This window comes from Neoarius graeffei, chromosome 4 (genome assembly GCF_027579695.1).
Source record: "Neoarius graeffei isolate fNeoGra1 chromosome 4, fNeoGra1.pri, whole genome shotgun sequence".
Lineage (NCBI taxonomy): Eukaryota > Metazoa > Chordata > Actinopteri > Siluriformes > Ariidae > Neoarius > Neoarius graeffei.
In genome coordinates, this window is record NC_083572.1 from 86,437,692 (window position 1) to 86,463,781 (window position 26,090).

General features: G+C 41.0%; 1 protein-coding gene across 2 annotated transcripts in view; it reads right to left on the reverse strand.

The window, feature by feature from the left end:
• Nucleotides 1–26,090, reverse strand: part of cachd1 (cache domain containing 1) — a 303,436-nt gene that overhangs the window by 9,015 nt on the left and 268,331 nt on the right. For both annotated transcript variants that reach the window (XM_060919931.1, XM_060919930.1), the window contains 7 exons: nucleotides 16,924–17,084; nucleotides 16,674–16,760; nucleotides 10,822–10,938; nucleotides 7,327–7,478; nucleotides 6,886–7,047; nucleotides 4,218–4,295; nucleotides 3,168–3,269 (listed from right to left, as the gene is read on the reverse strand). In XM_060919931.1, coding sequence (XP_060775914.1) covers nucleotides 3,168–3,269; nucleotides 4,218–4,295; nucleotides 6,886–7,047; nucleotides 7,327–7,478; nucleotides 10,822–10,938; nucleotides 16,674–16,760; nucleotides 16,924–17,084 — 859 coding nt within the window. The remainder of the gene's footprint in view (nucleotides 1–3,167; nucleotides 3,270–4,217; nucleotides 4,296–6,885; nucleotides 7,048–7,326; nucleotides 7,479–10,821; nucleotides 10,939–16,673; nucleotides 16,761–16,923; nucleotides 17,085–26,090) is intronic.

Consider the following 26,090-nt stretch of genomic DNA (forward strand, 5'->3'; position numbering starts at 1 on the left):
CTAGCTGGCGTCGTCATTGGACAACGTCACTGAGACATCCACCTTCCTGATTCGCTGGCGTTGGTCATGTGACGCGACTGCTGAAAAACGGCGCGGACTTCCGCCTTGTATCACCTTTCATTAAAGAGTATAAAAGTATGAAAATACTGCAAATACTGATGCAAATACTGCCCATTGTGTAGTTATGATTGTCTTTAGACTTGCCATCCTTCCACTTGCAAGTAGTAAGTGATATGCGCTGGGATCACACACACAGCGGCTCAGTCCCGAATCACTGCTCGTGCGCTATACTCGCGCGCTCTGTGAGCTGCGCAGGGCCGGAGTGCGCACCCTCCAGAGGGCACTCGCTGTTCAGGGCGGAGTGATTTGGAGCGCAGGATGCCTGCGGAGCCAAGCGTATCCGTGTATTGGTGTTGCTGTGTGCACGCAAATCGTTTTAAAAACATTAATCTGATGATCTGCTGATACGGTCTAATGTAAACCCCACCTGAGTTTCTGGAGCATCACATTTGTGGGGTCGATTAAATGCTCAAAATGGCCAGAAAAATGTCTTGGCTATATTTTCTATTCATTTTACAACTTGTGGTAAATAAAAGTGTGACTTTTCATGGAAAACACAAAATTGTCTGGGTGACCCCAAACTTTTGAACGGTAGTGTAATTCCATACATGTTATTTCATAGTTTTGATGTCTTCAGTATTTTAATACATTTCTAGGGTTAGGAATGAAAACACGTTTGTCTTTTTTCCTAAGGGTGGGTATTGGCTGATAATATCGGTTATCACGGATCTTTGTCATTACCTGTGCCAAAATTCCCTTATCGGTCACATCCTAGTCAGTATCCAATAGTTTCTTTTCCCCCTTTTATTTAAAAAAAATAAAAATTCTTAGGTATGTCTGTGGATGTGTTTTCAATGAGGTTCCATAAACCTCTGAGGAATTAGAGTTCTGGATTTCGCTTGAACGACAACTCCATAGTTCCTCTGCTGTGTTTGAAATAGTCCCTGACTCACTCTCCCCTACGGTCGAACACTACACAGAATACTATTAGAGGGAACAGAATTAAACAATTATAAAGTAAACACAGTACACTACAGAGTATAGCAGTTGTAAACAGTTGTCTCTTCACCATCGTTTTTTTCCTCTCTCGTGAAGTTAGTCAGACAAAAACAGTCTCGCGTCAGAGAGAAACCACAACGTGCTCTGTCCTGAAGATTTCCCATGCTGGAAAACGTACAGCTTTACTTCTGACTGTTACAAAGCACTGACACTGGAGACTCCTTCCAAAAATGTTAAATAAGTGTCTCCTCACAGAAAAATTCACCATATCAAAGATTACGTATGTTTTTAATCTGTGTGGCGCGCCCAACATTCAATCTCTGTGTAATTTCTTCCTAAAAAAATGATATCTTAGAAAGAGCACGTTAAAGGTCATAGGCAAGGGTCAGAGGTGGGACGTAGAATGTCAACTTTATTTTCTAGAACGACCCAAAAAGCGAATTCAATCTTCCTGGTGTCTAATTTGCACCCTAAAATTGAATAAAACGGTTAAAATATACTGGTTTGCCCAAGTTCTTAAGGTTTGTTTACATCTCACTTATGCGCACTTTCACCGCCAGGGGACCGTCGTCGTGACGTCATTTAAGCCAAACAGACCAGGAGCAGCTCTGTGTTTATCTGTGAACCGAGCACACGTGTACGGACTTTGGTCGTGAGAGGTTGTGTAAAACGTCTGAAAGCGATAGCGATTTTGAAGTCGGAACTCTCCAAATTGAATATTGAGGTGAAACCATATATGTATGAACCTATGGCCGTTGCGAAGCAATCGGTGAATGTGGCTCACTGGTTTGACCGTGCGGCCTCGGAATCGGACAGCGACTCGGCTGACTCTGATCGTGGTGACCCCGGACCTCAACAAGACTCGCACCCAAACGATTTATCCTGGTAGTTATAAATTCTTACTTTCGTCAAAATACTAAATAAGGGGGCGTCGTGGCTCAGGTGGATAAGGCACCATACCATAAATCCGGGGACCAGGGTTCGATTCCGACCCGAGGTCATTTCCCGATCCCTCCCCATCTCTCTCCCACTCATTTCCTGTCTCTACACTGTCCTATCCAATAAAGGTGAAAAAAGCCCCAAAAAACTTTTAAAAAATACTAAATAAGAGCCCTTTTGAAGAATAATTAAACCACACGGGCACACACACAATCCCTATAATATAACGTGGATTTGTTTACATTGCTAATAGTAATACAAGCATTATACTATTTATAGCCGACTCTAAGCGAGGAAATATCCCTTTGTCTCATTTCCACAATGATTGTACAGGATCCCTCAGGATTCTCGACTTGTCAATTGCAAACAAAGGTAAAATGTTTACCTCCAATCTTCTCCTTTTTGCTTGAGCGTTGCTGCTCCGTTTCTTCTTTGACTGCTTGATTTTGTGTTCGAATTTTGTCGGAACAGCGTCAGGTTTGAGCCTTCTCTGTCCGACACGGACACCTAAACTCTCCAACAGACGGGGATTCTTCAAAAAGTGATCGGAGCACAGAGTGGCGTATTTACCCAGCTGCCAACCCTCTCGCTTCACGCGCACAATCCACTCTCTCCGCCTCTTCTCCTCTCTCGGAAAAAGGTAAAAACTTCTTCCTGAACTGGTCCCGTTGTTACAGTTCACTGCACAACAATAAGGCATGGTTTTTCTTTGGAAATTCCCGAATGCACGTCTGCACTCAAGCTGAACGGCAATGCAAATAAACGGAAGTGGACTCAACTCAAGCGATTTGTTTGCCATGAATGACGTCACGCGCCGAGCGGTCACAAAAATCGCCACGATCCGCGCTGTTATTCCAACTTATTTTAATTATTACTTATTAACAATACTTCTTGGGACCAGAAGAAAATTACAGAGGGGTTTTTAACAGATAAAGTTTCAAATGTGCATAAATTGAAAACCTTTGCCTAGGACCTTTAATATAAACCGATGATTTGGACTACTGTCAGAGCTTCGCTGATGATAAATCAACATTCTCTGACAAATCAGAACAGTGAATTCACCAGCACTGAGGTACAAACGTAAAAGGTTTTTTTTCGGTCATATATCTTTGAACGCCATTGCATATTAACCTTTATTGAATATTATTTCTCCTCAGACAGACACTTACCATGGTCGCTTTCTGTTCCTGATCGGCCCCAGTACCGCCGCCTGCGCTCAGGACTGTGTGTGTGTCTCTCAATGACCGCAGCAATGAAGCGTGTGTTACTGACTGTACACACAGAATTGGGGGAAAAAATTTATATATATATATATATATATATATATATATATATATATATATATATATATATATAGTGCTGTCAAGCGATTAAAATATTTAATCGCGATTAATGTTGCGACTGTCATAGTTAACTCGCGATTAATCGCAATTTAATCGCACATTTTTGTCACATGAAAAACCATTGTAATTCTCTTACCAGCATAAAAAAGTGAATGGGCTTGCTCACCGTTTGAACTACAGGGGTACTCGGGGCATCCGAGATCCCCTGAAACAGACATGAGATCCCTTGAAAGCATGATTTGGGAAATGTTGGGGGGTCTCTAAAATATTGGCAAAATGATGTTTATTGACATAGCAATCGTGTGTAATGGGAAGCATTTGCATATCCGAAGTGAGCGCGCGATGGAGATCTGCGCTCTGAGACAAGCGCAAGCACCCCCAAGGGAAAAAAAGGGACCCCCCAAAAATATCGGCATAGTTCGAACACTGGTTGTACCAATATTTTTTTTTATTGCAGAGCATAACACGTCTTGTCACAGCCACTGCAAAGTGGGGCTGGAGCCGCCGATGGGAAAACGAAACCTACGGTAAGCCAAGCACCGTGGCTCTTCGGGGGAGGGCAGAGGACTCTGGCTGTGCGGGGCGTGGCATCATGTCACAGAGCGTTAATCTCGCGATAAAAAAATTATCGCCGTTAAAATTGAGTCAAGTTAACGCGTTAATCACGCGACATTTTTGACAGCACTTATATATATATATATATATATATATATATATATATATATATATATATAAAATGTGAAACATCACACACTGCTATAAGTTTTCAGATAAGTCTCATGTACACAAATATCCCAATTAAACAAACAGGATTCAGTTTACAGAATGACAACATTCATGTTTTAATGTAAAGAAAGCAGAAAATAAGACTCCTACTTATTCCTCTGTCTTCATGACTGTCATCATCCCTTTCATCACGCTCGTTGTCCAAGTTTGACATTCGCACTGACATTTCTGTGGATGAAGCAGGAGAGAGAGAGAGAGCATCAGTGAGCAGAGAAACGGTGCTGATGCAGACACATTTCTCTTCCATGGCACTTGCACAGGTTTGATCACCTTTTCATCCAGTGCTTATTTTCATGCATGACAGATGACACTTTTCCTCGCTGACTGATTACAATACAGTTAGCATAACAGAACATACAATTATAAAAGCTTATAACATCAAGAGATTCTGTGTATTTTTGCGATCTTCTGCAAACCACAGAAACTTCTCAGACACAATAACAAACCTGTGACAGAGTAACAGGGCAAAGAGTAATGAAAGTCATTTTCTGAGTCTAATCCCCTCTGCAACTTTTCTTTAATCTCTCTTTATAACAGCATTAGCTGAAACTGTCACAGACTCCAATTTGAAAAGATTGTTGTGTTAAGTCGCCAACTTTAGTCGCTTCAGTTCCTTTCTAGGCATGGTTTTCTGTACCAGAGGGTGAGAGACAGGTTACAACTGAGCATTTGTTAAGAGACAAACAAAACAACATTGTAGAACTGTCTTACATTTACAACCAGAAAATTGCAAACAAGGGCGGCACGGTGGTGTAGTGGTTAGCGCTGTCGCCTCACAGCAAGAAGGTCCGGGTTCGAGCCCCGTGGCCGGCGAGGGCCTTTCTGTGTGGAGTTTGCATGTTCTCCCCGTGTCCGCATGGGTTTCCTCCGGGTGCTCCGGTTTCCCCCACAGTCCAAAGACATGCAGGTTAGGTTAACTGGTGACTCTAAATTGACCGTAGGTGTGAATGTGAGTGTGAATGGTTGTCTGTGTCTATGTGTCAGCCCTGTGATGACCTGGCGACTTGTCCAGGGTGTACTCCGCCTTTCGCCCGTAGTCAGCTGGGATAGGCTCCAGCTTGCCTGCAACCCTGTAGAACAGGATAAAGCGGCTAGAGATAACGAGATGACATGAGAAATTGCAAACAACTTACTTTACATCCCCTGTAGCCTTTACAGAAGTTCTCAGTGGAAATGACTGAATGTAAGCTACACAGATCTTCTAATAAAGGGTGCCTTCACATAAGCAGTGTTTAATATCTTTTAATTGAACCGTGGTATGCTTCCCCTTTGGTGAAGTTCATTTGCATTTCATACAGTTCATTTATGCAAGTGTGAACATTTCGATTGCAATGGCGTTCGAGTGTGGACCAAAACAGCCTGGGTGAGGTATTCTTGGCTGGCTTTCAAGCAAACTCTGTGTAGAGTTGTCAAAAGGTTTGTTTGCCTTTTCTGTTGCTGTATTTCTGACCAATGAACAAAAAAAAAAAGCTTTATTGCAGTATGAGAAAGCGCTGGTTAAAGTAGTAAATTACATACTTTTTCTTTTTCATTACCGTTTCCAGTTGAGAGTACACCATGCATGTTCTGGCTGTCAATTCTCACCGGAGCTTTTTATTTTCTCTTTTGTTTTTGTGTAGTTTGATGTTTGGGTCCGCCGGTTGTGGTGCTCCGCACCCAGTTTTGGGCGTCGGTTCCCTCCAGGCCTCGGTTCGCCGTGGGTGATGCCTGTGCTCCTCACTATGGACTGCAGTGAGCTCATTGCTCATTTTAACATCGCGGTTGTCCAGCGCTCTGTGCAGCGGTGCTTTAGTGCTTGGCGTGATGTTCTGAGCGATGTTGCTCGGTGGCGTTGCGGCGGCTGCGCAGGCGGTTTGGGACATACCGGCGCTCTGCGTGGCGGTGCGTCTGTGCTCGCTTTGTGGATCTATGGCGTGGTGTTCCGAGTGATGCTGCCCGGCGGCGGCTGTACAGGCGGTATGGGATTTGTTTTCCTGCGCCTTTTGGTGGGACTGTGGCTGCTACACCATTGGAATGACGTCCTGACCTTTATTTGGTGGACTTTTTTTTTCTATAATTGTAACGCAACCTTGGGTTTTGAGAAAGGCGCTATATAAATTGAAATTATTACTACTACTACCAGCCTCCAATCAGGACTGTGTTTCTTTGCTTGTGTCACTTGATTTCAGTGCAGGTTTTGATATTATAGACCACAATATCCTTCTACACAGTCTTACATGACGGATCCCCATCAGTAAATGTTCAAGGTGATCACTTTGTGCACTTAAAAGTAAAGTTTGGTATTCCACAAGGCTCTGTTTGAGCCTTGAACTTAATGTGTACATACTGATCGGGAAATGTGACACAGCAAGTGTGCATTGTGTTACAAGCCAAGTTACAGCTTTAAAAAAAATTGTCTATGTATTTACAAAGCATAAAATGATCATTTCGGCACCGTATTCACATAAAATTACTTTCACAGGATGTTAACTGCCAGGCACAGGCAAGTTGCCCCAAAGCCCAGAGATCACTGCTAACTGGAAAATAAGGAAAAATGTGTACTATTTCATCTCAAAATGTCAAAACTGCTTTCTTTTGATTTGACTTTAATATGAAATTAATAAGCGTGGTTTGATTTGAAGCATAGTCTGAACTGCGCAAGAAACCTCAGGAAGAGTTTCGGATGAAATGGATGTGTGTATTTTTCTTTTCAGCTGGCCGTCTCACACTGTCCTAGGTCACTGTGTGGGCATAATTGTGTGTATTCCATCAGACTCACCCTGCGCTGCGAGAGGTGACATGTGCTGATGGCTACGGCGGTGGATCTGGTGCCTGTAGGCGTACACAACCAAAACCAGCACCATGATGCAGCCCATGATACCTCCTGCTACTGGACCCACAGGTGCACTCTTAATCATGTTAAGAGATGCCACCTCTTCATCTACAAAAGAACATCAGGATGAAAGAAGTTTAAGAGTTCTAAAGCGTGCCAAAATGTGTAAATGTGTATTTGTGGTATTTCTCATCCAAAAGACACCCCACACGCGAAAAACACAACATGATACGGCTAATAAATTACTTAGAGTGTTCATCTTGAATATCAAAACGTAAAGTAACAGTGTGGTATAAACTTTTATTTAATCATTAACCATATTCTTATAAAGCAAACAAAAGTTTCCAAATTAAATTCCCAGACAGTCTAAAGGATGTGTAAGCGCACCTAAAATACCCCTGCCATCCACATAAGGACTCTTGGCACCTACGATTCCTCCAAAACACTCCTTCTGTAGAGCGCAGTAAGGCTTGTCCAGCTGTGTCTTTCCGTCACTGTCCACCACACACCACTCACAGTCCAACACACCAAAGCAGTCACTGCAGGAACACACACACGAAGTTTGGATGAAAGCCGATATACAGAGCACGATAAATATAGTGCATAAACGAACAAAAAACAATCATAAATCACGATACAAATTTATGACTATTCGAATCGAAGAAATAAAAAATGAATCACAATTATTATTAAGATGCATAATCCCTTAGTGCCTCCTAGCTGGAACTGCGTTTAGAGAGCAGAGTGTGCAATAAAGATCAATAGTGGGAATAAATGTGACTTCACCCTAGGCGAATGTAATATAGCTCCAATGCCATGAAAACACGCACGCAAAAAAGATCTAAAATGGGAAAGAGCTGCTCTGCGATTGACTGTACAAATAAATTTAACAAGAAAGAGAAAGCTAAAGAAAAGAAGAAGCAAATGAAGGTAGTACAAATTTTCATAAAAGTTTATGAAGCAAACACCTATTTTTTATTCACTTTTGTCATTTTTAATAAAAGGAATATTTTATGTAATAGGCTATTATATTTTACTCCAACCTTTACAAATGTGGGAAAAATTATTGTTGGTTTAAAAAAGAAAAACGTTTTTTTTTTTTTTTAATTTAACAAAAGGAATATTTACAGTGCATATCCTGGACCAAATTTGTTTTTTTTTTTTTAATATGAAAGTATGTCCCTTTACACACTCATCCGGAAGGGTAATTTTGCACAAGGCCATCTGGTTCCAGCAGAAAAAAAATAAAATAACAAAACGCGTCTGGAAAAATCCCAAGGGAGTCTGGAGCCAGATTCGTGACGTCACCTGCGGAAGCGCCAGCAGGCTGCGCGAGCTTTGTACAGTTTCAGTGCACAGCCTGTGTAGACCAAGTTTAGCAGCTAGCGATTTTGCATTGAAATATGGAATTGTCACCTGAGCGCAGTGTGGGGAACGATGAGTACTAATCCCATCAAGATTGGTGTTGCTACACCCTCCTACGATACATCTGTTAGCCATTTTAATAATTATGTGATAATGTTGAAGAAATTTGCAGAAAACCACCAGGTCGTTTTCCCATAAACAAACCAGCGCTGACGTAGGATTCAGAGGGAGGCGTCCCGCACGCGACGTTACGAAAATCGATGTTTCCCGGGAAATCCAAATGCCAAGTTTTTTCAGAGATGGACCAATTCGCCTCAAATGGCTTGATTTCAACTGAATTTTTCTGGTATTGCGCAAGGTAAAAAAAAAAAATTGCACAAAATGCAGAATGTGACAGATATTTGACCAAAGTTTAAGATAAAATAGGAGAATTACACTAATCTTGCTCCTGAATTTACCCGTGATATGCCCTTTAAGTTGCTAAAGAATAGGAAAAATAAACGCTGCATTTCTGGTAATAAAATTTTTTTTTTTCTCAAAAACATTGTGGTAAAATCGAATCATGAACTCAGTATTGTGAATCGAAAAGAATCATAAATTGGATGAATCGTTACATGCCGAGTTATTAACACAAGGACAGAAAAAGCCACTGGCACCTACTATACATAGTCATAGGCATGAATCACCACTAGGGGTCAGTCTGTGTACAGTGGTTCTAATGAGCCAAGTATGTTAAAACCTCTTTGATAATTGTAAAGATGAAGCGGTCACTGCTCGGCCCTTTAGCATTAGGAGAGGTAATATGGAATCAATTTTGTGCCAAAATGTTCATACAATACTTTTGAAATATCAAACAAAAACGACAACTCAAAATGCAAAAAAAGAAAAAAAAAGTCCATTTTTTTAGACTGGCAAACAAATTATTCGTGTAATCGTGCAAAATATCAGTCTATTACTCTTCAGAAGCCTTTTATTTTTGTTCCGCGTCTTTCTCAGTTTTGTCTGACGTAATTTATTTTGGTTGCGATTCCAGCTTTCTCGTTTGCGCTCCCTGACTTTTTGCTTGCAGTTTTGGCACAAACTTCACGTGTGGGTGGGCTGTCCAGGAATGCATTCCCATTGGGTAACCTGTGTTTGACTGACAGCTACGCTCAGCGATTCCCCCGGAGGCTGTTGCGGCCATTTCCTACTCGGATTCTGGCGGACTGTTTGACGAGTGACCGATCCATTGACGGTAAACAAGGATCGAGTGGACTTCAGTGGCGACTAGGATATTGAATTAAGTCCACTCGATCCTTGTTTACCGTCGATGGATCGGTCACTCGTCAAACAGTCCGCCAGAATCCGAGTAGGAAATGGCCGCAACAGCCTCCGGGGGAATGGCTGAGCGTAGCTGTCAGTCAAACACAAGTTAGCCAATGGGAATGCATTCCTGGACAGCCCACCCACACGTGAAGTTTGTACCAAAACTGCAAGCAAAAAGTCAGGGAGCGCAAACGGGAAAGCTGGAATCGCAACCAAAATAAATTACGTCAAACAAAACTGAGAAAGACGCGGAACAAAAATAAAAGGCTTCTGAAGAGTAATAGACTGATATTTTGCACGATTACACGAATAATTTGTTTGCCAGTCTAAAAAAATTGACTTTTTTTTTTCTTTTTTTGTATTTTGAGTTGTCGTTTTTGTTTGATATTTCAAAAGTATTGTATGAACATTTTGGCACAAAATTGATTCCATAAGGTAACATGTTTTCAACCACCCTAAATGATTACAGTGGCTGCCTTCTTATATCTGCCTGCGTCAATTTAAATAAATAAATAAAATACCTCCCCTACAAAGCCAAAAACAGACCCACAACTTCATCATGTTCATCACGTTCCACTCTCTGCACCACCTTCCCTTACAGCCTCGAGCACAGGGCTGTTACGCAATGTGGCTATCTGGATCTCTTTAGTGCTCTAAAATTTGTCGTCTCTGTATTTGGATTAAAATATTAAGCATGTGTGGCCAAACCCTGAAAATTAAAAAAAAAAAAATTTATTTATCTGTCTAAGCTTTAAGTGCACAGTTTAAACTCCAGCATTCGTGTCAGCAGTGCACTACTAATTTGTTGTAAATGCCAGTAAAGTTTTGTTTTCTGCACTAACCACTAATGTACGTTTGCAACATTTAATTCCACTGCTTTTTGCAAATACAACCTTTAAAAATCCCTGCAACGCTGAAGTTTTATTTTAACTGTGACCATGTAGAAACCCTAAAAGGCTGGAGTTGCTATGGAGACAAAATTATGTTGCCTTCAAGCCCATGGTGTCACTGGTTCCTGGTTTCAAACCAGCAGCATTTTAGTGATGGAACTAAATCAATTTTTTCAGCCAAGAACCATCTCTTTAGTGGTGGAACCGGCACCGGCACCAGCTGTCACCTTCTGTGGAAATGGTGCATGTGTGTGTGTGTGTGTGTGTGTGTGTGTGTGGGTTGGACAGAGACTCATCTCATAGCCAGAGACCAAAGACTGACCTGCTGGTGAAGCGCTGGCTACATCGAGTGTTAATGCACTGAAGCAAAGTGTCCTGCAAACCGGACTCAATCACAGTCATAGACAAGGGCTCTTGGTGGACATCGCAGCTTGGATTCCTGAACACACACACACACACACACACACACACACACACACACACACACACACACACACACAAGTATAATGTGATTGAGACTACAAACGCATCTCAACACAAAAACATGAAACACAACAACTGTCTCTGCAGGGATTTGCAATAAAAGTCTGACAGATGGTCCTTTACCAGCTCTGTGCTTAGAGGAAAGCTCTTCTGCTTCAGGATACAGGTGGATGAGGATTTACTCAAATGAAAGACTGGAGACTTCTATTAGTCCACATTATATGTTAGCTGTTCTGTTAAAATGGGCACCTTTATCCTACAACCCCAATTCCAAAAAAGCTGGGATGCTGTATAAACTGTAAATAAAAACAGAATGCGATAATTTGCAAATCTTGGAAACTATAGTTCATTGAAAATAGTACAAAGACAACATACCAAATGTTGGAACTGAGAAATTTTATTGTTTTTTGAAAAATATATGCTCGTTTTGAATTTGGTGTCAGCAGCACGTTTCAGAAAAGCTGGGACAGGGGCATGTTTACCACTGTGTTGCATCACCTCTACTTTTAACAACACTCTGTAAACGTTTGGGAACTGAGGAGACCAATTACTGTAGTTGTGAAAGAGAAATGTTGTCCCATTCTTGCCTGATATACAATTTCAGTTGCTCAACAGTTTGGGGTCTCCTTTGTCATATTTTGTGCTTCATAAGGCGGCAAATGTTTTCAATGGGAGACAGGTCTGGACTACAGGCAGGCCAGTTTAGCACCTGGACTCTTTTATTATGGAGCCATGCAGTTTTAATATGTGCAGAAAGCAGTTTGGCATTGTCTTGCCGAAAGAAGGAAGGCCTTCTCTGATAAGATTTTGTCTGGATGGCAACATATTGCTTTGAAATGTGTCTATATCATTCAGCATTAATGAGGCCTTCCCAGATGTACCGTACAAGCTACTCATGTTATGTGCATTAATCCACCCTTATACCATCAGAGACACTGGCTTTTGAACTGTGCACTGATAACAAGCCAGATGGTCCCTCTCCTCTTTAGCCTGGAGGATGTGGTGTCCATGATTTCTAAAATGAATTTCTACTTTTGATTCGTCAGACTTCGGGACAGTTTTCCAATTTGCCTCAGCCCATCGTAAAAGAGCTCGGGCCCAGAGAAGGTGGTGATGGGATGCTCTTTTTATACCCAATCATGTTCCTGACCTGTTGCTAATTAACCAAATTAGTTTTTGTTTTTTAAAGCATGACACAACTTTATCAGTCTTTTGTTGTCCCATCCCAACTTTTTTGAAACATGTTGCTGACATCAAATTTAAAATAAGCATATAATTTTCAAAAAGAGAGTTCTGTTTCAACATTTGATATGTTGTCTTTGCACCATTTTCAATGAAATACAGGGTTCCATGATTTGCAAATCTTCACGTTCTGTTTTTATTTGTTTTACAGTGTCCCAACTTTTTTGGAACTGGGGTTGTATAACTAATGTGCAGAAACATTACTTTAAATATGTGACTTAACAATGTGCATGCATATGCAAAATGCATGCAGGGCTCGAAATTAACGCTCGTCCGCTTGTCCGGGACAAGTGATACTTAATGTCGGACAAGTTCATCGTCTTAGTTACTTGTCCGATCGGACAAGTGCCAAAATACGCCGATATTCGGGTTACATATCAAATTTATCAGTTTATTCACATGATTTCCGAAGCATCTCACTCGACATATTGTTTTGATGAATCGCCGGATGTTTCTATTCGGAAAGAGCGATGTCCGCATGCGCAATATTCAGACCCTCCAGGATTTCGCGATGTTGCGATTTGCAACATCAACGCAAATTCAACCAATCCCCGCGAATTCAGGGCGGTGTTGCAATTATATCCAATCACCGCAACTTTCCCGCAAATTTGACCAATCGTTGGCGTCGTCGACAAACTACCTTCCGCCTTACTTCCGTGTATACGTTCAAGAGAAGCAGCATGTGCGAGTCAGTGTTCATGTAGGCTTAAATTCTGTTAGTGAAAGTGTGTTATGTTTACAGTGAAGGACTGTGTGCACTTTACATTATTTTTTACTTAATACAAGAAATTAATGGATGCCAACATTTTTGCCAAAATGGTATTTTATTTTCCATTGTTCAGGCAGCTTCAGCATCATACTGTGAGATTCTGTTCAAATTGTTTTTTTTTTCTTCTATGAAGCCTGAGCCATTTATTTTATTAGTTTATAATTATTGTTTAATTTAGTCTTCAGGAGAGACTGCCTGCACACAGTACTAGTATTAATAGTTTTTTTCTTACATGAAAGCTGAGGCATTTATATTATATTTTAAGGTAACTTCATGTTGTGCTGTGAGGTTCTCTGCACTTTAACTTTTGAACCAACAGGAGCATTTGGATAAGTAAAGCCTATTTTTCTGCATTTTTGTAGTCCTGGTAATCTTTTATATTGGTAAAGTTGTTTATAGGACCATTTCTCAGTGTCTTTTTTTTTTAATCAATAGTTTTTCAGTAATAACTTAATATTTAACATATCACTCAATTTTAATCATAAAAAGAGAAAGTCGCAACAATTTCTCGCAACTTTCACTTCCTCCCGCAATGTAATCGCAACAAAAACCTAAAAAACACCGCAACTTTCATCGCAATTTTTTGGAACCCCCCCCCCGCAGCATCAGACATTTTAGCCCGCAACAATCACAAAAAAGGCCTGTGAAATCCTGGGGGGACTGAATATTCCACCTGCGAAACCGGCCAATACCGCTTCGTGTATTTGAGCTGAGAAGTAAACGGTCGTTTAGGATTGGTTTTAATCGTGTCATACATGTGGATTTGTTGACATTTCTGTTGGCGGGATCATTATTCAACTGTATATTTACGTTGAGTATGTGGTAATTTCCAAATCTTTGAATTGTTGTTGATGGTGTTCATTCTAAAAATTTAGACATTTAGAAAACGTCCCTCCTGAAGTTTGGCTTCACAAAGAAGTCTAGTGAATCCGAGGCATCTGGTGCTGAAAAGAAGAGGAAACAATCACAGCAGAACTATGAAAGCAAGAGAGAGCGGAAATTTCTCAATTCTTGGAAGGATGAATTTGAATAAGTCCAAGACACTGGAGATGGAATGCAATGTTCTCTGTGCATATCGCATCCTACTTATGCTGATGTCTCGAGCAGCACGTTTAAAGGTACAGCTTCATATAGGCGAGACATTCTAGTGTCTCATGGCAAGAGTACAAGCCACAAGCGGTGTGATGCACATGCAACAAATGCAATAAAGATTGTTGGGTTACAAATAGTTTATTTATGGGTTTTTTTTCTCAAATATTTCTTCGGACAAGTAAATTTCCTTTCAACTTGCCCGACAGGACAAGTGGTTTCAAAAGTGAATGTAGAGCCCTGGCATGTCATGTTCTAGACAAGTACACTTTTAAAAACACAAATCCTCTAGATCAGGGGTGCCCACAATATTTTGATTCACGAGCTACTTTTAAAATGACCATGTTAATATGATCTACTCGGACTAGGTTGTTACCACTACTAGGCCTACTATGACTACTAGTACTGCTACTACTACTACTACTAATAATAATAATAACAATAATGACACTTGTTTTGATTTATAAACATTCATATGCAATTTGTTTAATAATAGGCAAACATGCATACAAAAAGGTGACTGAAATTTACATTCAAATTATGTTAAATGCATAAGCTTTGTACTCCTAAACGTATTTTTGTTCAAATCACTGTTAACTTTTATAAACCGCAAACTATTAATAAGTAAACATGAAACAAGCCCACTGTAAAAAAAAAAAAAAGGGCTATGTTTAGAAAAAAAAGTTAAATGCATCCAGACAGGCATTGTAAACCCCAAAACATTTTTGTTCACATCAGTTGACTTTTGTATAGCCTGCTAGACAGAGATTTGACATTTACAACAATTTTATATAAAAACATTTTTCCTTCTTTTATATATTTTTAAAAATTTTTTTTTAACCGTGGAACATATGGCCCTTTTCCACTACCCTTTTTCAGCTCACTTCAGCTCACTTCAGCCCGACACGGCTCGTGTTTCGACTACCAAAAACCAGCACGACTCAGCTCGCTTCAGCCCTGCTTAGCCCCTAAAACTCGCACGGTTTTGGAGTTGGGCTAAAGCGAGCCAAACCGTGCCGAGTGGGGCTAGGGGCGTGAGCAGACACTCCCCTGTGCACTGATTGGTGAGGAGGAGTGTCCTCACATGCCCACACACGCCCCGCGAGCGCGCTGGGATCTGTAAACACCGCAAACCCGGAAGAAGAAGAATTACGAATTACGAGAATTTCTGAAGCCTTATGCGCCTCGCCTCATCTATACGCTCTTGCCAGTATCTGTCCGCGTTGTCGGTGACAACAAGCCACAGCACCAAGACCAGCAACACTAACGACTCCATGTCCTCCATGTTTATTGTTTACTATTCGGGTCGTGAGACTACCGCTTAAAAGATCACTGATGTCACTGTTTGCACTGCTTAACGACATCACCTGACGTCCACCCACTTTCGCTAACTCCACCCAATGTGTCCACCCACTTCCAGCCAGCATGGTTCAGCACGGTTGTAGTCGAAATGCAACTCCAACAGCCCCGCTCAGCCCGACTCAGCACGGCACGGCTCAGCCCGACTCAGCCGCGTTTGTAGTGGAAAAGCGGCATTAGCAACAGCACAACTTTAATACATAGCATACTGATGTAGGCCCTAAATCAGATCTTAATCCGATGATGATCGGCACTGGAGGGAGTCAGAGAGGGCTGCATAGTCCGGACAGTAGCTGCTGGTAGCGAGCCTCAAGCAGGCCTCGGGATGATCGTCGGACATACTGGAGCGGTATTTAGACTTAATGATCTTCATATGCGAAAAGGCCGACTCGCACAAATAAGTGGAGCCAAACAATGCGGTTAAGGAGGTGGCACATTGCCGCATGTTCGGGTACTTCGCCTCCGTGAGTAAATTCCAAAACGCCCCATGCGCCCTGGACTTCAACTCGATGTCAGACTGCAGCATCAGCATCTCGTCTTGCACGGCAGACGTGTTCAGCTGAAACAGTGCCGCAACTTTTGAGGCGAGGGAATCCACCTCAGTATCTTCCCTGAATGGGTGGCACATGAATGTAGCTGGTGGCTCGAGCAAAGCAAAGCCTTGAAATCGCTTCTCAAACTCTGACTGGAGAATTTCAATCTGCTCAGTGTAGCGCGCACTGTTAAGTTGCGCAAACGCCCTCCCTTGCATCTCCAGCTCCGAGGCGAGGTTTCGGAAGTTTCCTAAATCACGGCGCTGCATCTTTGAAACCAGCAGTTTCATTTTACTGGTTGTCATGGTAACCTAATGTAACATTTTTTTGACGCAGCGCTTGGCTGACATTTCGCTTCAGGGAAAAAGCGAATTTGTTTACATGTAAAAATGACCACGAAATTTTTTTTTTTTAATTTCATAACAAATATATTAATATTTACATATCAATCATGAGATCTACCATCCCTGCCTTCGAGATCGACTGGTCGATCGCGATCGATGTAGTGGGCACCCAGGCTCTAGATTATCCAGATAAGCACATACTGAATATTTTATAAGCAGCCTTCAAGGCCATGGTACTCAATTTGTCGCACAGCTTATAACAACGATCAGACAGAGACACGAGGAAAAAACTGAGAGTGTACATTTTCTCTGCTGCATAAACCCACAGATACAAAGTAGACCTGTGTGGATTTACCTGTTTTCTGCATTCGTGAGATTGCCAGTACACTCATTCACCTCCAGAGGACACTCGCATGGACACTCACACTCATTCTGCTCCATTCTGAGGAGAAAACAGGAAACGCACGGAGAATTATCTCCCTCGTTTGAAAAATATTCCGCTAAAAAGATCAGGATCATATGGAATAAAACTCAGTCCATATTACAAGTGAACGATAATAATGCAGACGGCGTGAAGCACTCTTCCAGCACGATGAAAAACGCACCTGTGGCAGTTTAAGCAGAGGCGGTCCACAGTGCTGCACGCGCAGAAGGCCAGCGAATCGCACGTTTCGTTCACGATGCCTGCAAACGCGTTGGTTCCTGGAATACGGGTGAGCCTGTACTTTGAGCAGTGACTGCCGTGAACCAGGTTTGTCAGATCGCCCTGGAAATCACACAACAATGTCAAAGGAATTCTCTATACATATCAACGTCAACTCAACATTAAAATGATGTCTACGTTTCGTACTTCTGCTAAGCATGACTACACAGTAGACATGTGAATACTGAGAAATGTGTGTCCCAGAGCCATCTCCAGGTCTGTGTAATGTGGAGAGATCTAAACCCTGTACATACAGCAAGAACTCCCTGGGGCTTACTGTGAAAAAACTCAGCAGACCTCTCTGACATTTCTTAGTTGTTGGAAAAAATGGAAATAAATATGAAAATGGCCAACTTGGCTTGTCCGACCTGCAACCTTGGTTTGAACTAACAGTGTTGTTTCTCCACTGAAAGCCAGCAGACGAGATTACCCTCTGTGCATGTCACGGATATGAGTGTGCTTAAAGAAAATACAACCCCGATTCCAAAAAAGTTGGGAGAAAGTACAAATTGTAAATAAAAACGGAATGCAATGATGTGGAAGTTCCAAAATTCCATGTTTTATTCAGAATAGAACATAGATGACATATCAAATGTTTAAACTGAGAAAATGTATCATTTAAAGAGAAAAATTAGGTGATTTTAAATTTCATGATAACACCACATCTCAAAAAAGTTGGGACAAGGCCATGTTTCCCACTGTGAGACATCCCCTTTTCTCTTTACAACAGTCTGTAAACGTCTGGGGACTGAGGAGACAAGTTGCTCAAGTTTAGGGATAGGAATGTTAACCCATTCTTGTCTAATGTAGGATTCTAGTTGCTCAGCTGTCTTAGGTCTTTTTTGTCGTATCTTCCGTTTTATGATGCGCCAAATGTTTTCTATGGGTGAAAGATCTGGACTGCAGGCTGGCCAGTTCAGTACCCGGACCCTTCTTCTACGCAGCCATGATCCTGTAATTGATGCAGTATGTGGTTTGGCATCGTCATGTTGGAAAATGCAAGGTCTTCCCTGAAAGAGACGTCGTCTGGATGGGAGCATATGTTGCTCTAGAACCTGGATATACCTTTCAGCATTGATGGTGTCTTTCCAGATGTGTAAGCTGCCCATGCCACACGCACTAATGCAACCCCATACCATCAGAGATGCAGGCTTCTGAACTGAGTGCTGATAACAACTTGGGTCGTCCTTCTCCTCTTTAGTCCGAATGACACGGCGTCCCTGATTTCCATAAAAAACTTCAAATTTTGATTCGTCTGACCACAGAACAGTTTTCCACAGTCCATTTTAAATGAGCCTTGGCCCAGAGAAGACGTCTGCGCTTCTGGATCGTGTTTAGATACGGCTTCTTCTTTGAACTATAGAGTTTTAGCTGGCAACGGCGGATGGCACGGTGAATTGTGTTCACAGATAATGTTCTCTGGAAATATTCCTGAGCCCATTTTGTGATTTCCAATACAGAAGCACGCCTGTATGTGATGCAGTGCCGTCTAAGGGCCTGAAGATCACGGGCACCCAGTATGGTTTTCCGGCCTTGACCCTTACGCACAGAGATTCTTCCAGATTCTCTGAATCTTTTGATGATATTATGCACTGTAGATGATGATATGTTCAAACTCTTTGCAATTTTACACTGTTGAACTCCTTTCTGATATTGCTCCACTATTTGTCGGCGCAGAATTAGGGGGATTGGTGATCCTCTTCCCATCTTTACTTCTGAGAGCTGCTGCCACTCCAAGATGCTCTTTTTATACCCAGTCATGTTAATGACCTATTGCCAATTGACCTAGTGAGTTGCAATTTGGTCCTCCAGCTGTTCCTTTTTTGTACCTTTAACTTTTCCAGCCTCTTATTGCCCCTGTCCCAACTTTTTTGAGATGTGTTGCTGTCATGAAATTTCAAATGAGTCAATATTTGGCATGAAATTTCAAAATGTCTCACTTTCGACATTTGATATGTTGCCTATGTTCTATTGTGAATACAATATCAGTTTTTGAGATTTGAAAATTATTGCATTCCGTTTTTATTTACAATTTGTACTTTGTCCTAACTTTTTTGGAATCAGGGTTGTACAACTAAACTCGATGCAGCTTTTCATCATTTCGACTGCAGCTCAGCCAAAGTAGGTGTCCTACGAACTTGTGGTCAACTATGTGACGGCGCTGAATTCAGCCCCAGCGTTGCAACGATTACTCAGATACAAGGTTCGCCTGCCTCATGTTATCTGGCAGGGCAACGGAACAACATCTCATACACACGATCGTGTTTACTGCTTTCGGTATGGAGTTGAGTGTGTAAAAATTGAACCGTACCTTTATGTGTCAACTCTGTGACGATGATTACATCTGCGTGATTAACTGTGGTAAGTAGTCAGTATGATGAAGCAAAGTGGCAGCTCACGGCTTCACCAGAGGTGGACAGTAACGAAGTACATTTACTGGAGTACTGTACTTTAGTACACTTTTTGAGTATCTGTACTTTGAGTATTAATTTTTTGGCAACTTACGACTGTAACTTCACTACTTTTGAAAGGCAAATATCGTACTTTTCACTCCACTACATTTCTATCAAGACCCTCGTTACTCGTTGCTATGAAGCAGCTTTGAAAGTGGATGTTTTTTCTTTTCTAAAACATGATTGTTTTTTTTCGCAGGTGATACTGAGACAGCCGATCAGTAATCACTAGGGTCACATCTCGTCCATAGACTGGATAAAATCAAGATCAATTATTTCTCAACAGCATTATTTGAACACGATCAGTTGATGGCAGAATGGAAGGAGGCGGTTCTTCTGGGTAACGCACGCACCCATGGCCATACCTAGAACCCACGTTTCAGTTTTCAGAAAGGATTAAAGATATGCTTTGTTTAAAATGTTTGCTTTGTTTGCTGAAAACGAATCACATCACAGCCTACAAAAACTCGCCTTCCAACCTGCAGAAGCATATCGAGGTATATAAACGTTTTATTCCAAGAGAAAGCTTGCAATGAAGTTGTCTGTGCTTTTAGAGCTAGCGATAATGTTGCAAACGTAGCTGTACAGTCTGGTTAGTCAAATGACTTTCTATGGATTTGTCCGCCAAGTTGCCGTAGCCTTGTCCACGGCTAACATTAACACATAGCTAGTTAACTTGGACACTGTAAGTTAGCATGTAAAAACGGAGTTATGCTAGCATGAATAATGCTAACTTATCTGAAGTCCTTTCAGAAATATGTTTTAGCATAATCTTGCAAAATAAACAGAATGTAAAAATCTTCCTTTTCTAGTAACGTTAGCTACCAATATGATTTTGAGTTTGAAAAGAGTTTGCTAGCATGTGAGGTGGAGTTTCACTGACTAGCTAGCTTAACGTTAAACCACCATGATGACACACAGCATGTGTTCATTTTGTGAATTCACATTTCTGTCTTTGGTAACAGCATTAGGTTTTGTAAGCGCTGTGGCAATAATACAACGATGCATTGACAGAAAATGTACTTTTAATACTGAAGTATTTTTAAAAACAAGTACTTCAGTACTTTAACTTAAATAAAAATTTGACTGGACAACTTTCACTTGTATCGGAGTAACATTTGACCAGTGGGATCTGTACTCTGACTTAAGTAATGAAGTTGAGTACTTTGTCCACCTCTGCCCTTCACACACATAACCCTGGGTAATAACAGGTTGATACCAATGGACATGGCAAGCCAAAAAGCTTAAAATTTGTCAACTATGTGACGTCTTATTAAAGGTAGATTTAGCATTGCCAATGCTGCTGGATACTGCAGTGCAGGCTACAGTTCCACCAACAATGTCTACTGATGAAGCCACATTCTAGACAACAAGCCACTTGATTTTGACTTTAAAGGAGGGGGTGCACAAAAAAATAGATAGTAGCTGGTCTATCGGTCACATAGTTGACATCTCACAAAATGTATGAAAAATATAAAAGCATTTGAGCGCGGCCCTGCTGTGTACCTTTCACTTGGGATGTGGTACGATCATTTGGCAGTATTTATACCAAAACCCAACATACTGTACTTCCTGTTTACCAAATTGCCCACCCCAAATTTCTCAGTATTCACAGAAACATTCATATACATGTACATGGGTCTGTCTCAGAAACTGGGTCCTGTGGGGATACCCCACTAAATATACTCATAGTCAATAAACTATACGGTTTTGAATGGTGATGTTGGTTTTAATTTGAAATAAAATGATGAAAGAAACAATACAGATAAAACTAAATCTTTGATGTGAATACTTTATTCAGAATTTGGCAAACATTCTGCAAATTTGTGGAAAAATGGCGGCTTGATCTGGGACATGATAAATGGTTGACTACATCGCATTCCCTTAAAAAGGTTGTAGTCCACTGAAAAGTCTACAGTTATCACTAATTCTATTTTAAGTTGTAACTTTATACACGTAAGGATTGGTGCGCTCACAGAATAATCATAACCGTAATAAAACATCATGCAAAATATTTTAATCACCGTCATAACTCCATTTTCCGCAGACCCAAAACCAATACGATCGTGTGTTTTGATCTAAATGGAAAGCCTCAGGGTCGAGGTCACTACCTCACCAAAAGTAATAACTTAAAATCACTACGCCATATAAAAATTTAGTTATAAATCTACGATTTTGTTTTTTAAAACGAAAGCTGAAAGTTAGGTATAGAATATGTTTCTTACAGAATATGTTACGATGGTAGCTGGTCTTGTATGAATTTCTGAGCTATAAAATGAGTTGTGGTCTATTTTTACCGTAGCGTGTTATTTGTGTGCGGGGAAGGACACACATTAACAATTTGCATGTGTAGAATGGAATTTTCCACTCCAACAGTTACAGTGGTGCTTGAAAGTTTGTGAACCGTTTAGAATTTTCTATATTTCTGCATAAATATGACCTAAAACATCATCAGATTTTCACACAAGTCCTAAAAGTAGATAAAGAGAACCCAGTTAAACAAATGAGACAAAAAATATTATACTTGGGCATTTATTTATTGAGGAAAATGATCCAATATTACATATCTGTGAGTGGCAAAAGTATGTGAACCTTTGCTTTCAGTATCTGGTGTGACCCCCTTGTGCAGCAATAACTGCAACTAAACGTTTGCGGTAACTGTTGATCAGTCCTGCACACCGGCTTGGAGGAATTTTAGCCCGTTCCTCCGTACAGAACAGCTTCAACTCTGGGATGTTGGTGGGTTTCCTCACATGAACTGCTCGCTTCAGATCCTTCCACAACATTTCCATTGGATTAAGGTCAGGACTTTGACTTGGCCATTCCAAACCATTAACTTTATTCTTCTTTAACCATTCTTTGGTAGAACAACTTGTGTGCTTAGGGTCGTTGTCTTGCTGCATGACCCACCTTCTCTTGAGATTCAGTTCATGGACAAATGTCCTGACATTTTCCTTTAGAATTCGCTGTTATAATTCAGAATTCATTGTTCCATCAATGATGGCAAGCTGTCCTGGCCCAGATGCAGCAAAACAGGCCCAAACCATGATACTATCACCACCATGTTTCACAGATGGGATAAGGTTCTTATACTGGAATGCAGTGTTTTCCTTTCTCCAAACATAACGCTTCTCATTTAAACCAAAATTTCCATTTTGGTCTCATCCGTCCACAAAACATTTTTCCAATAGCCTTCTGGCTTGTCCACGTGACCTTTAGCAAACTGCAAACAAGCAGCAATGTTCTTTTTGGAGAGCAGTGGCTTTCTCCTTGCAACCCTGCGATGCACACCATTGTTGTTCAGTGTTCTCTTGATGGTGGACTCATGAACATTAACATGAGTCAATGTGAGAGAGGCCTTCAGTTGCTTAGAAGTTACCCTGGGGTCCTTTGTGACCTCACTGACTACTGCATGCCTTGCTCTTGGAGTGATCTTTGTTGGTCGACCACTCCTGGGGAGGGTAACAATGGTCTTGAATTTCTTCCATTTGTACACAATCTGTCTGACTGTGGATTGGTGGAGTCCAAACTCTTTAGAGATGGTTTTGTAACCTTTTCCAGCCTGATGAGCATCAACAACGCTTTTTCTGAGGTCCTCAGAAATCTCCTCTCTTCGTGCCATGATACACTTCCACAAACATGTGTTGTGAAGATCAGACTTTGATAGATCCCTGTTCTTTAAATAAAACAGGGTGCCCACTCACACCTGATTGTCATCCCACTGATTGAAAACACCTGACTCTAATTTCACCTTCAAATTAACTGCTAATCCTAGAGGTTCACATACTTTTGCCATTCACGTGTATGTAATATTGGATAATTTTCCTCAATTAATAAATGACCAAGTATAATATTTTTGTCTCATTTGTTTAACTGGGTTCTCTTTATCTACTTTTAGGACTTGTGTGAAAATCTGATGTTGTTTTAGGTCATATTTATGCAGAAATATAGAAAATTCTAAAGGGTTCACAAACTTTCAAGCACCACTGTAGAAGCTGATCGTGCTTCCATTTGCAGTCTTTCTGTTACGCGAGTGATCTGTTCGGGCATTATCACTGAAAAGGTGAGTTTTGAGAGTTTTATTTTGTTTTAGTCTTGCAGTATAAGGCAATAGAATATTTTTCATCTTCCTTTCATATTTTGTAGTGTTTGCGTATTTTTGGCCAATATTTTGCAACCATGGTCAATTTAGATCGAACTTTTGATAGAATCTACGGCCAGTCATTTTGCCCCGCCCCTGCTCCGTCCGGTGCGGTAGTGATGTCCCGTTGCTCGTGCGCCGCAGCAGAGACCCGCGCGACCTTCAGCCGGTACAGTCGCTGTTCTTTTACCACCGCCGTTATTCTCATCTTTCCGGTGTGTTCTTGATTTTTCCATTGTGTCCTATTTCACCATATCAAATACCCAAAATGTATCATATTATTCATATTTAAGTGAATAATCAATTCAGTCATCATAACTTGGCATTTTTAACCCAAGCAATCAAAAAGAGGAAATATATTCAATATTTTCACTCATCTGTGAAGGAGGGGCTTTAATTCTTCATGATGGAGTTATTTTATATGGAAATCAATTTTACAAAAGCATTTGAATTGTAATCAAAAAAAATTTCCACAGTGGAGGCCAGATGAAGCAAGATACTATCTTTATTCTTATTAAACATGACAAAAGAAACACTGAGTGTTAGGGAAATGCAAAAAAAAAGTAAAATTAGAAAATTTATTTTTTGACCATAATGTCCCAAATGAGAGACCAGTTTCTGAGACAGACCCACATATACACACAGGGTGTTTCAAAAAAATGTGATATTATTTGAGATGTAAATATCCCAGAAACTACATAGTCTAGACAGATGAAACTGAACAGGCTTAATGTTGAGCAAGATGAGATTTATTCCTCAAAATTCGAATGAGAAATTCAAAGGAATGTGGATTCCATGAACGATTTCACAAAAATTTTCAATATTCACGTCGCCTGAGACACACTCAGCCTTCCTCTTTGAACTTTTTGTGCCGTGTCCAAATCTGCATTGCAGTTGGTGCATTTTTAGAGAATTCTCTCATAAATACACGCTGCAGTCTTGTTCGACTGTATTCGAGTGTACTCTAAAGCACAAAACGCCTTTTCTTTTCCAGTGAATGACATTTCTATACCTAAAAAGATAAAAACAAAAAACATCCAACATAAAATGTTGATTTTTTTTTTTCATTTCCGTTTCCGGTTGAGAGTACGTCGTGCGCATTCTGGCTGCCGCTTCTCACCAGAGCTTTTTTTAATTTTATTTTCTTTCTTTTTCAATTTTCTTTTTTTTCTGTGTGTTTGTGTAGTTTGGTGTTTGTTTGAGTGTTTTGTCCGCCGGTGGTGGTGTAGCTCCCGACCCAGTTTTGGGCGTTGGTTTCCCTCCAGGCCTTGGTTCGCTGTGGATGACGCCTGCGCTCCCAGCTATGGACTGCAGTGAGCTCGTTGCTCATTTTACATCGTGGTTGTCCAGCGCTCTGCGCTTTAATGCTTGGCGTGATGTTCCGAGTGATGTTGCTCGGTGGCGTCGCAGCGGCTGTGCAGGCGGTTTGGGACACACCAGCGCTCTGCGTGGCGGAGCTTCTCTGCTCGCTTTGTGGATCCACGGCGTGGTGTTTGAGCGATGTTGCTGATGGCGTCACGGCGGCTGTGCTGGAGATGTGGGACTCGTTTTCATGCGCTTTTTGGTGGGACTGTGGCTGCTACACCACGGGAATTACATCCTGACCCCTACTTGGTGGACTTTTTATTCATTTATTATTTTTTCCCCTTTATTTTTTATTTATTTATTTTTTCTTTGTCTATAATTGTAAAGCGTCCTTGGTTTTTTTGAAAGGCGCTATATAAATTCAACTTATTATTATTATTATTATTTATTATCTGTTTCCACACATGCTGTTAAAATTTGAGGTCAATTGAACGAGAACTGGCAAAGTTATTAGATTGTGAAATGATATCAGATTTTTTGAAACACCCTGTATATTTTTTGAGAGTGCAAAGATAATCATCAACAACTGGCACTATTACACTTTGTACCACCAGATGGCGATGCAACACTACTAGACAGAAGTGTAAATGTGAGTCTGGCTTACACTGCACTAGGAGGACTGGACTGACATTGGTGTGTAAAGACCAGCTGCAGGAATTTATCCTTCCTTATTCAACAACGATAATATAAACATAATCTGATGATCAATTTCATACATTCATTCTTTTTTTTTTGGTCCTGGCAAAGGTGGCAGTGGATCCAGAACCTATTCCAGGAACACTGGACATGAGGCGGATTGGACACGGTCGCAGGGTATGATTTATTCGCGCTCTCACACACACGCAGGTAACTTAGACTAATTAATCAACCTACCTGCATGATTTTGCACAGAAAAAAAAAAGAAGTCACATACCAGTGTTCTCCACTACCTGAAGTTATAGCTCAGCGGTAGTATTGAGCGGCCGTCGCCGGGGGGTTCGCGAGGGGGTGTCCCCCCTCGCACCAGAAAATTTTGAAATAAGAAACCCCTCAGATGCCATTTCCTGGCATCTAAGCTGCATGTTATTTATTTCGCAAGTAGCTGCTTTTGTGCAAAATCTTCTGACACTG